At 43.1% G+C, this 12,277-nt stretch overlaps 1 protein-coding gene across 1 annotated transcript in view; it reads right to left on the reverse strand.

The window, feature by feature from the left end:
- Positions 1 to 4,652: 4,652 nt before the first annotated feature.
- Positions 4,653 to 12,277, reverse strand: part of LOC126263048 (uncharacterized) — a 120,937-nt gene continuing 113,312 nt past the window's right edge. The window contains exon 4 of the mRNA XM_049960023.1: positions 4,653 to 5,868. Coding sequence (XP_049815980.1) covers positions 5,738 to 5,868 — 131 coding nt within the window. The 3' untranslated portion in view covers positions 4,653 to 5,737. The remainder of the gene's footprint in view (positions 5,869 to 12,277) is intronic.

The raw sequence follows: 12,277 nt of genomic DNA on the forward strand, positions 1-12,277 counted from the left end.
AGCGCAAAAATATCGTATTCTTTTATTCAACGGAACGAATTTGAACAAATGGAAATTCAGGATGGAAATTCTCCTTGAGGAACTGGAACTATTACCATTTGTGCAAGCGAATTATCTCACAAAAGTAGAATTTGTTGATGGAGTGGAGAACACGCAGCGTGCAGAAAAGGAAGCACGATTGGCTGAAATGGCTAAACAAGATCGTAAATGTAAGTCTCATCTTGTTCAACACATTGCTGACGGTCACTTGCCGGCCCCTGGCGGCCTAGCGGTTCTGGCGCTACAGTCTGGAACCGCGCGACCGCTAGTTAGGTTTAAGTAGTTCTAAGTTCTAGGGGACTTATGACCTCAGCAGTTGAGTCCCATAGTGCTCAGAACCATTTGAACCATTTTTGAACGGTCACTTGGAATACGCGAAAGATAAGGTAACTGCTTTTGATTTATGGGCCCCTCTGTGCAATACGTTCGAGAGAAAAGGAAGTGCTGGTCAACTTCTGTTGAGATTAACAATTGTTAACTATGAAATTTATCTCAACAAATGATTTGCTAGTTAACCACTTTCTGAAGTCTGATAAACTGATTCGTGATTTACGTTCGACTGGAGCTACTGTCGAAGAAACGGTCAAAGTGTGCCACTTGCTTTTAACGATGCCTGCGAAATACAACGTAGTGGTCACTGCAATCGAAACGCTCCCAATGAAAGATCTGACGCTGAGCTTCGTGAAAAATAGGCGACTGGATGAAGAATCGAAGCGGAAGGGAGTCGTCGGGAAAAACAATAAAGATGAAACACCGCCTCCTACAGCTTTTCATACTCAACGGTATCAAAAAAGGGTTCTTTAGACACCAGTAAACAAGAAGTCAACAAGGAACTTCTTTAAGCTTTACTTGTCACCGTTGCGGGAAGCCTGGACACCAAAGGGCTAATTGTAGAGTTAAGGTACCAAACAAGAACTCAGGAATCAGCAATTTTAGAATTACGTTTGAAAAGGCTCGAGGTTTAATTTAAAAAGGAAAAGAAACTGTTGCCATTGCAAATAGGAATGAATCTCGGTTATATGCTCTAAATTTTTTGCAACGAAAAACCTTGTCAGCTGCTTCAACTGCAACTAATGCGAATCTGTGGCATAACAGATTAGGCCATTTGAGTTATGATAACATTAAACGCCTCCAGTCACAAGTTGATGGTACGGAACTGGACACTTCAAAAATCCCCACGGAACAATGTTCAAATTGTGTCGAAGGAAAACAATCACAGCCGCCATACCATCACAATAGGAAGCGTGCCACCAGACCTCTTCAGTCGATCCTCAGTGATTTGTGTGGGCCAATTGCGCCGGTATCGTTCGACGGAATGTATGTGCTCACGTTCGTCGACGACTTTACACATTTCACAGTGGCCTATGTACTGGAATCGAAGTCAGAGGTAACTCGCTATCTGAAGATGTTTCACGCCATGGCTATAGCTCACTTGAAGATCAGCAGATTGTGCTGTGACAGTGGTCTTGAATACATGTCAAATGAATTAAAACAGTTTTTTGAAGAACAAGGAATACAGTTTGAGTTTACAATCAGGTATACTCCTCAGCAAAGTGGTGTTTCAGAGGGGCTGAACAGAACTATTACTGAGAAAGCTCGTTGTATGGTACTTCAGTGTAAATTAGATAAAATGTTCTGGTCAGAAGCTGTTCGTACTGCCGTGTACCTGCATAATAGAAGGCCTACCGCGGCTTTGGAAGGAAGGGTGCCTGCAGCTTTGTGATATAATGAGAAGCCTAATTTGAGGAAGCTGAGAGTGTTCGCATGAATTGCTTATCTACTGGTACCAAAAGAATTGAGAACAGGGAAATTTGAAGGCAAGTCCTTAAAATGCTATTTCTCTGGTTACTGTCCTAATGGCTACAGGCTCTGGTGTCCAGAGGAAGGAAAAATAGTCACAGGAAGAAACATTGTTTTCTACAAAGGAAGATTTGACTTTGAAAATAAACCATCTGAGGACTGGATCCCAGAATACGTACAGGAATCATCCGAGAAGGGTGATAATGAAGAAGACATCATCGAAGAAGACGCCAAACCAAGTGATGGAGGTCATGAAAGAATTACCATAGCAGAACTGACCTGTGACGAAGAGGAAGCTGAAAATTTATCAGGAAAAAAAACTGTTCGATGTTCTACCAGGAGGAGGAACCCTCCTAAATGTCTGAAAGACTATGCTGTTCTTGCACTCAATGCTGATTCATTGTGGATGATGTACCGAAAAGTTACAAGGAAATTGCAAATCGTGAAGATAAGGAATACTGGTATAAAGCTGTACAGTATGAAACTGACTCTAGAAAAGGAGAAAAAGACTTGGATCTTTGTTAAATTACCACCTGGAAGGAAGACTAATGGCAGTAAGTGGGTGTTCAAATTAAAAAAGACAAGGATGGAAATATCATAAGACACAAGGCTAGACTTGTTGCAAAAGGATGTTCACAGAAAAGGGGATTTGAGTACGATGAAACATATGCAAAAATGATCACTTAACACTTCCGGGCTGAGATGACGTGGTCCATACATAAGACTCTCCCCTGACGTTTCGCCTTCGACTGCGGAAGGCATCCTCCGAGGACAAGCGGCGAACTGCAACGAGAGCACGAGTGAGCGCAGTATATATAAGCCATCCAGAGGGCGCCGTTGTCAATCACGTGACGTCGGCTGTGCTATAATCTCTGATATTGCCAACTTTCTCAATTGAAATTAATCGATTGCCACGCTGTTTCTGCAATGTTGACATCCATTTCTTATCCAGCTTAATGCCTTCATATTTTCTATTAAAATTATTGCAGTGTTTGGCAATCTCAATGGCCTCTCTGTACATTCGCGCATAATAATGCGACGTCTTTGCTATGACGGTTATCTCACTTAACTTTATTTCATGATCACCTTCCTGAAAAACATGTTCCTCTACAGCCGATTTATCAATATGTCCGAGGCGGCAGTTCCTTTTATGTTCACCCAGACTGGTGTTGACGCTTCTTTTTGTTATGCCTATATATAGACATATTGATAAATAAAATTGTTGGCCTATTTGTACATTGTAAGATCAGAAGAATGTTTAGTTCAGTGTGTAGCTGAATTACTATTTTGAACATCACGTTGCTACAGAGCTTGATGTATTGGAGATATACAGATATGGTAGGTACTCTTAACTTAGTTTTCGTTTACTGGGTAGGCCTATATGAAATTTCTTGCTTTTTCGGCAGACAGCTTACTCGAACTTGTGCAGCACAAAACAGAACTGACTACTACAGACAGACCGATTTGTATCACTGGTGACAAAATAAGGGACTGTAGTATCAAGTGAATGTAAGGAAGCCAACGTTTTCGAAGAGGCATCTGCGTGACATTCGGTTACAATCATGAAAATGGTTCAAATGGCTCTGAGCACTATGGGACTCAACATCTTAGGTCATAAGTCCCCTAGAACTTAGAACTACTAAAACCTAACTAACCTAAGGACATCACACACACCCATGCCCGAGGCAGGATTCGAACCTGCGACCGTAGCAGTCCCGCAGTTCCGGACTGCAGCGCCAGAACCGCTAGACCACCGCGGCCGGCTACAATCATGATAAACTTTGCTCTTCATCATTAAAATCAACCTTTTCAAGAACATAAACAAACACAAACTTACCCTTGAACTTGAATAAGGAGTAAAGATCTTCCATTGAATCTTGATAACCATTTCTTCCTCATTGTTTCATCCTCCAGAAATTTAAAGACATAAATTATTTGGGCTCTTTCGTAATTTCTTCTATATAGCGGCACAGAACGTCGAAATCGGATTTCAGCCGTAAAAATATCATCAAATCGCCCAATTTAGTGCACACAGAATAAATAAAAACTTTTCGCGTTCAATCAAGTAATAATTACACTCAAGAACGAGCTCATTTACGATAGATAGCGTGCAGTGTGAATGTTCCTCTGTTGCCTACGTACGATGCAACGTTGTGACGTCATGCACTACGTGAACAGGCTTTCTTTTATCTAGGAGGTGGAAGTATGAAACCAGTCTTCAGACTGGACCACCACAGCAACCAGCAACGCTGTATCCGCGGGAATGTGTCCTTCACGGAGCGCCACTATTTACACTGTAATTTATCTGTTCTCAATTTCTTTCCCAACACTTTTACCTCGCCACAGTAAACAAAAGTCACTACCAATTGTAACTTAAGATGAGTGATGAGCACTCCATCTGACGTTTCCTGCTTATATCACGACCATTTTTTTTTTTTTTTTTTACACACTAGTGTCTCTATAGGCGTTTGTCTCTTGTTACCTAGCGATGGCAAAACAAGCCGTAAATCGGTTTGAAATAAACATATGTTAGTTTATAAAACGCAGTTTATTTTCTTTCTTCTAACGTTTATAACGAATTGATTGGATCTTTCACTGACAGATTCGAAAATATTTCCCATGGCTTTCGTGAGTTTCGGATTTTCCCGATTTTTTTTTTTGGATTGATTATTGACAAAAATCACGACATCATTGTACTTACCTTTTTGATTTTGTTTAGTGACAACATTCTTATTATACGACAGTGGTTGATTCATTTCATGAATGACACCTTAGTTTAATTTGGCGCTTTCATTGCATGAATGACACCTCAGTTTAATTTGGCGCTTGTATTTGATATTGTTTTCCGAAATCATAGAGCAAAGCTTAATTTTACATTGCACAACTGTTCAGTTGTTTGTGTATTATTTTTTATAGTTGCCATAAAATAAATAATTAATTATATCACACTGCTATCGCTTAATACTAACATAATAAGATATACAGGATGAACTAAAATAAATAATCTTTCTTTTTTTAATCTTATTTGTGTAAGTTTTTCTTTTAAGAACAAGCTAAATAAATACTTTCTTGCTTATATAACTGTGCTAACAGCTTGTTTGATAGCATATGCGGGGAAACCAAATTCGCACACACTTCACAATATGGTTCCTTGCACGCTAGCAATACAAAAATATCTGTGACAATTTTGGGTCCTTGGGATATTTTGATAAAAACTGGTGGTCAAAGAGTGGCAATTTGGAAGATTTGCTGTTTTCTTCACCACGCGCTTTCATTTTCTGCCCATTCCATTCCACTATCAACATCGGCTTCCCCTTCTCCAGTTGTAATCGATCTCCCAAAGTAAAAAATCACAGGCCGTTTTTTGGTCCACATCTTTTTTCTTATCGTTCACTACTGAATTCATAATTCTCCTAGGATGGACCCCTTCGATAGTCAAGTGTCACATAACCATATATTTAAGTGTATTTTTAGCACCACTTTGTCTACCACATCTGAACCTAGAGTATACCATACGAAATGAAAGTACCTGCTGCACATGGCACTACAATGTTACCATGTTGCCATTCTTTGCCTTCTATATCTCACCGGTAATTATCACAGAATGAAACTTTGCTACGAACATTTGTATTTCTAGTATGCAAGGAATCGTGATGTCAGGTGTCCAGTTTTCTTTCATCTCCTCTGTGTGTTCTTTCCACATGCATCTAATCCACAGGACAGGCAGTCATTGTAAAGGATTTAATGATGAGTGATTTTACGCAATCTTCTGATTATGCGACATTAAATAGAGCCGTAACCTACAGGACGCAGCCAGTATATATCGCCTTGACGAACAGTGCATATTCATCGATTTGACGCCACTGCCAAGTAGTCGACAACGACCAGATGGTGGTAGTCACGTGGCACCGAGTTGGCTGTTGCCTGGCATGTCGGTCTGCGCCTGTTGTCCTGTCCTGTTACGAGTTCCCGACGTATCTGCTGGAAGCTGGAGATCTCGTGGAGAGCGCTGCCTGCACGTTTTGCGACCTGGAACAGGGTGCAACACGCAGAAATCACACATACATGCCGAAAGGATTCTCAACTAACTATAGTTGAGTGATTAATAGTGCATTACACGCAAGCAGTAAACTCGGGTTAAAATCAGATCAGGAGACCACGCCTGACGTTGAATCTATGACATACACAGAATTACCATGAGCGCTACCTACGAGTAGAGCGTCACACTTGAAGGGATTGCAGCATTTCAGTTAGATTAGATTACATTAGATTAGATTAGTACTTTTTCCATAGATCATGAATACGACACTACGTAATGATGTGGAACATGTTAATAAAAGGTGTCAATACAAGATATTACATTACACAAAATATTACATGAAACTCAATACTTTTTTTGCGGTGGGGGGGGGGGGGCGAAATTACCGACTTACTATATCCAAAAATTCGTTTAATGAGTAGAAGGAGTTGCCATTAAGAAATTCTTTTAATTTCCTTTTAAATGCTATATGGCTATCTGTCAGACTTTTAATGCTATTAGGTAAGTGACCAAAGACTTTTGTGGCAGCATAATTTACCCCCTCCTGAGCCAAAGTGAAGATCATCCTTTCTCCTAGTGTTGTAGCCATGTACACTGCTATTACTTTTGAATTCGTTTCGATTGTTAATAACAAATTTCATAAGTGAATATATATATATTGTGAGGCTACAGTGAAGATCTCTAGCTCTTTAAATAAGTGTCTACAGGATGATCTTGGATGAGCTCCAGCAATTATTCTGATAATACGCTTTTGTGCAATGAACACTCTTTTACTCAATGATGAGTTACCCCAGAATATGATGCCATACGGAAGCAGAGAATGAAAATAGGCGTGGTAAGCTAATTTAGTGAGATGTATATCGCCAAAATTTGCAATGCCCCTAATAGCATAAGTAGCTGAACTCAAACGTTTCAGCAGATTCTCAGTGTGTTTTTTCCAGTTCAACGCCTCATCAACGATTACACCTAGAAATTTTGAATATTCTACCTTAGCTACCGATTTCTGATCGAAGTCTATATTTATTAATGGTGTCATTCCATTTACTGTGTGGAACTGTATATACTATGTTTTGTCAAAGTTGAATGAGAGCCCATTTGCAGATAATCATTTAATGATTTTCTGAAAAACATCGTTTACAATTTCGCCAGTTAATTCTTGTCTGTTAGGTGTGATAGCTACATTTGTATCATCGGCAAAAAGTACCAGCTTTGCATCTTAGTGAACATAGAATGGCAAGTCATTCATATATATTAAGAACAGCAGAGGACGCAAGACCGAACCTTGCGGTACCCTATTCTTGATTGGCCCCCAGTTTGAGAAATCACCAGCTTTTTGCATATTATGTGAACTGCTTATTTCGGCTTTCTGCACTCTTCCAGTTAGGTATGATTTAAACCATTTGAGCATTGTCCCATTCATACCACAAGTAAAGGACCCCTAGGGACGCATTAGAGACGTCTGTCGAACAATAGAGCGAAAATCCATCGTCCTTTTAGCATGGTTCTTGCCCATCTATAATGGAGTCCTTGGTGTTGTTGTGTACGACGTGGTTCTCAGCATGGTCGTCAAGATTGTAATTCGCGTCATGTAATCGTCTCCTTATAGCTTGATGCTATACGTGTCGTCCTGTAGCCTCTCCAAACACCAAATTCACACTCGCGGCCAGTGACAGCGCCTGCATCTTCACATTACGTGTAGGAGCCTTGTCAACAAGGGAAGTTGCCCGACGTATGCACCGGAGTCTAGGTTGTTTGGTGCGGTCACGGAATCGGTTCCAGTTGGCAGGCGGTGTTGAGAATTTACACCACACAAGGCCATCAACGAACGAGAGGTGCACAGGATGGTCGATATCTACGACTTTAGAGTCAAAGGAACCGTGGGTTGAGTGCTCCAGAACTGAATTTGGTGTTTGGAGAGGCTACAGGTAGTCACTTATACACTGCTGGCCACCGTAAATGCAACACCGTGAAGGAAGCATCCGAATCAAGTGAAATTTACACCATGGGTTTGCAGCGATGAGATATGCAACTGATTTGAATTTCAGCGCAGACGCACATCACGCGCGCCTGTGGCGCCACCTCATAGCGCCATTTAAGGCTTGGCGATTTCGACGAGTGTACGTTCGGCACGTGTGTTTACCTTGTGGTTGTTTCACAAGACGATCAGTTATGCCTCGTAGACAACAGCGTACATCTTTTGATCAAGTATCCGAGTTCGACAGAGGAAGGATAGTGGCTTACCGAGATTGTGGATTATCATACAGAGAAATCGCTAGTCGTGTTGGACGAAACCAAACAACTGTAATGCGGATATGTGACCGTTGGATGCAGGAGGGTACGACGGACCGACGTGGTCGATCGCATTCACCCCGGTGCACCACTGCACGTGCTGATAGGCAAATTGTGCGCATGGCAGTGACGGATCGCTCAGTGACATCCCGAACCATAGCACAGCACATTGCGTCTGTAACGCATCATCCAGTGTCTGCGCGTACCATTCGACGCCGTTTACAGCAGAGTGGTCTGTCCGCAAGACGTCCATTGCTTCGTCTACCATTGACGCAGAACCACAGACGTCTCCGTCGCCAATGGTGTGATGACAGACGGATGTGGACGGCAGAATGGAATGACGTTGTCTTTACTGACGAGGCACGCTTCTGTCTGCAGCACCACGATGGTTGGATTCGAGTGTGGAGACACCGTGGAGAGAGGATGCTGGACAGCTGCATTATGCACGGCCACACTGGTCTTGCACCGGGTATTATGGTATGGGACGGTATTGGATATTACTCTCGCACGCCTCTAGTACGCATTGCCGGTACTTTAAATAGCCGGCACTACATATCCCAGGTGCTGGAGCCAATTGTCCTTCCTTACCTTCAGGGCTCGGCCACAGCCATATTTCAACAGGATAATGCGCGACCACACGTGGCACGCATTGTCCAAATGTTCTTCGTCAATAACCAGATTGAATTGCTTCCCTGGCCAGCTCGCTCTCCGGATCTTTCGCCGATAGAAAACATGTGGTCCATGGTTGCTCAACGAGTGACCCAGATTACATCCCCAGCTGCCACACCAGATGATCTTTGGCAACGTGTGGATGCTGCTTGGGCTGCTGTACCCCAGGAACACATCCAACGTCTCTTTGACTCAATGCCGAGACGTGTGGCAGCGGTGATCTCCAACAATGGCGGCTACTCTGGCTACTGATTCTGGCAGGAACCACATGTCACAGACGTCTGTAAACGTAATCATTTGATACTTGGTCAACATGTTATCTACAAAATAAATCTTGTTGTGCTACCTCTTGTCTTTCTTGGTGTTGCATTTACGGTGGCCAGCAGTGTAGCATCAAGCTATAAGGAGACGATTACATGACGGGAATTACAATCTTGACGACCATGCTGAGCACCACGTCGCACACAACAACACCAAGGACTCCGTTATAGATGGGCAAGAACCATGCTAAAAGGACGCCACAGGATGGGCGTCGGATTTACACTACTGGCCATTAAAATTGCTACACCAAGAAGAAATACAGATGATAAACGGGTATTCATTGGACAAATATATTATACTAGAACTGACATGTGATTACATTTTCACGCAATTTGGGTGCATAGATCCTGAGAAATCAGTACCCAGAACAACCACCTCTGGCCGTAATAACGGCCTTGATACGCCTAGGCATTGAGTCAAAAAGAGCTTGGATGGCGTGTATAGGTACAGCTGCAAGTGCAGCTTCAACACGATACCACAGTTCATCAAGAGTAGTGACTGGCGTATTGTGACGAGCCTGTTGCTCGGCCACCATTGACCAGACGTTTTCAATTGGTGAGAGATCTGGAGAATGTGCTGGCCAGGACAGAAGTCGAACATTTTCTGCTTCCACAAAGGTCCGTACAGGACCTGCAACATGCGGTCGTGCATTATCCTGCTGAAATCTAGGGTTTCGCAGGGATCGAATGAAGGGTAGAGCCACGGGTCGTAACACATCTGAAATGTAACGTCCACTGTTCAAAGTGCCGTCAATGCGAACAAGAGGTGACCGAGACGTGTTACTAATGGCACCCCATACCATCACGCCGGGTGATACGCCAGTATGGCGATGACGAATACACGCTTCCAATGTGCGTTCACCCGATGTCGCAAAACAGGGATGCGACCATCATGATGCTGTAAACAGAACCTGGATTCATCAGAAAAATGACGTTTTGCCATTCGTGCACCCAGGTTCGTCGTTGAGTACACCATCACAGGCGCTCCTGTCTGTTCAAATGGCTCTGAGCACTATGGGACTTAACTTCTAAGGTCATCAGTCCCCTAGTACTTAGAACTACTTAAACCTAACTAACCTAAGGACATCACACACATCCGTGACCGACCACGGCCGGCGCTCCTGTCTGTGATGCAGCGTCAAGGGTAACCGCAGCCACGGTCTCCGAGCTGATAGTCCATGCTGCCGCAAACGTCGTCGAACTGTTCGTGCAGATGGTTGTTGTCTTGCAAACGTCCCCATCTGTTGACTCAGGGATCGAGACGTGGCTGCACGATCCGTTACAGCCATGCGGATAAGATGCCTGTCATCTCGACTGCTAGTGATACGAGGCCGTTGGGATACAGCACGGCCTTCCGTATTACCCTCCTGAACCCACCGATTCCATATTTTCAACAGTCATTGGATCTCGACCAACGCGAGCAGCAATGTCGCGATACGATAAACCGCAATCGCGATAGGCTACAATCCGACCTACATCAAAGTCGGAAACATGATGGTACGCATTTCTCCTCCTTACACGAGGCATCACAACAACGTTTTACCAGGCAACGCCGGTCAACTGCTGTTTGTGTATGAGAAATCGGATGTAAACTTCCCTCATGTCAGCACGTTGTAGGTGTCGCCACCGGCGCCAACATTGTGTGAATGCTCTGAAACGCTAATCATTGCATATCACAGCATCTTCTTCTTGTCAGTTAAATTTCGCGTCTGTAGTACGTCATCTTCGTGGTGTAGCAATTTTAATGGCCAGTAGTGCAGTTTGCGGACGGAACGCGGGACTGTTTGTACCCTGATAATCGCAGATAACATGTTTGGACATAAAACGGGATTAGCAAACGCCTTTAACACTGTGTCCCATATGTGCAACAAGGTGTTGGTGGTATGATGTTCCCCGGTAGCACTGCAAGTATCTGCTGTGCAGTATACAACGCTCTCACAGTGTCACCTCACCGATGAAAGATATACTGAGATGCGATGCTATAAGCAGTAGGATAAGTTTTGCATCCTTCGCTATCAGAACTGGCCACTGTACACCTCAAGTGGTTGTTGAGGGCAGTCTCACCGACCCACGGCACAGGGACGAGACTGTGCAAGCAACATTGCGGCTGTATCGCCACATTCTGGTGACGTTTCACCTTGATGTTATCTCACGTGCTCATCGCTATTCTCGTGAACACATTCCTTCAGGGACATCGTAATGGAGTGACCCTCTAGATCCCATGACATGAATCAAATCGAACAGTTGTGGGATCGACTGAACGAGGCCTGGCTGGCTTGATGAACTGATCGATGGTACGCCAAGCCTACATCCGAGCAAGGGGACGTCCCACCACTCATTGACGTTGGTGAGAAGTGTTGAGAAAAATCCACAGTGGGACACAGACGATTTTGTTGATAAATGTATATAAGCATGCTTCAGAGTCAGTTTGTATGTTCAGTGATACGAATTTCAAAATAAAGCGATGAGCAAAAGTTTTCTATCTTTGAAAAAAAAAATAGCAGGACCTTAATTATTCTCGACAAATAACGTTTTGTCAGCCCAGTACTGCAGAAATACACTGCTTGTTCTCTGTTACTGGATGTATAAATAACAGGTTTATTTTATTAAAAATACAATAAAACAGGTCAAAATACACGAGCTTACTACACTACAGATCTACACAAGGAGCAGCAGATGATACTGAAAAATGTAAAGCAACTGCTGTTGCAATTAGACTGACTATAAACATTCAGCATTACATTTCTAGTTGTGAATAAGTGAGTTTTGTCACACAGACGTGCAAATCCACTATCGATATGGTATTTTATGTCAGAAATCACGTTTCTCAGTTCAGATATGTCAAGTAAGGCTTTTTTCTTGGCTCCTTTGAGTGATAAAGTTTGTCATACAAGGTACGCAAGATAGGTACTGTTAGCTGACGAAAGATTTCTTTTCCCAGTACCTCTCAGATTCTTTGCAAGGCATCGACAAGCCCACCGTAGGATGTTATGACTTTGAATGAGCTCTGTGCAACCCTTGGTCTAGTGTGCGAAGATCCCTGAAATCGCCCGTTCCATATTGCAGGCAAGGAATCTGTTCTGCGTGGCGTTAGCAATGAATTGAATCTCATCGTCTGGGT

The sequence above is a fragment of the Schistocerca nitens genome, chromosome 6, assembly GCF_023898315.1.
Source record: "Schistocerca nitens isolate TAMUIC-IGC-003100 chromosome 6, iqSchNite1.1, whole genome shotgun sequence".
Taxonomy (NCBI): Eukaryota; Metazoa; Arthropoda; class Insecta; order Orthoptera; family Acrididae; genus Schistocerca; species Schistocerca nitens.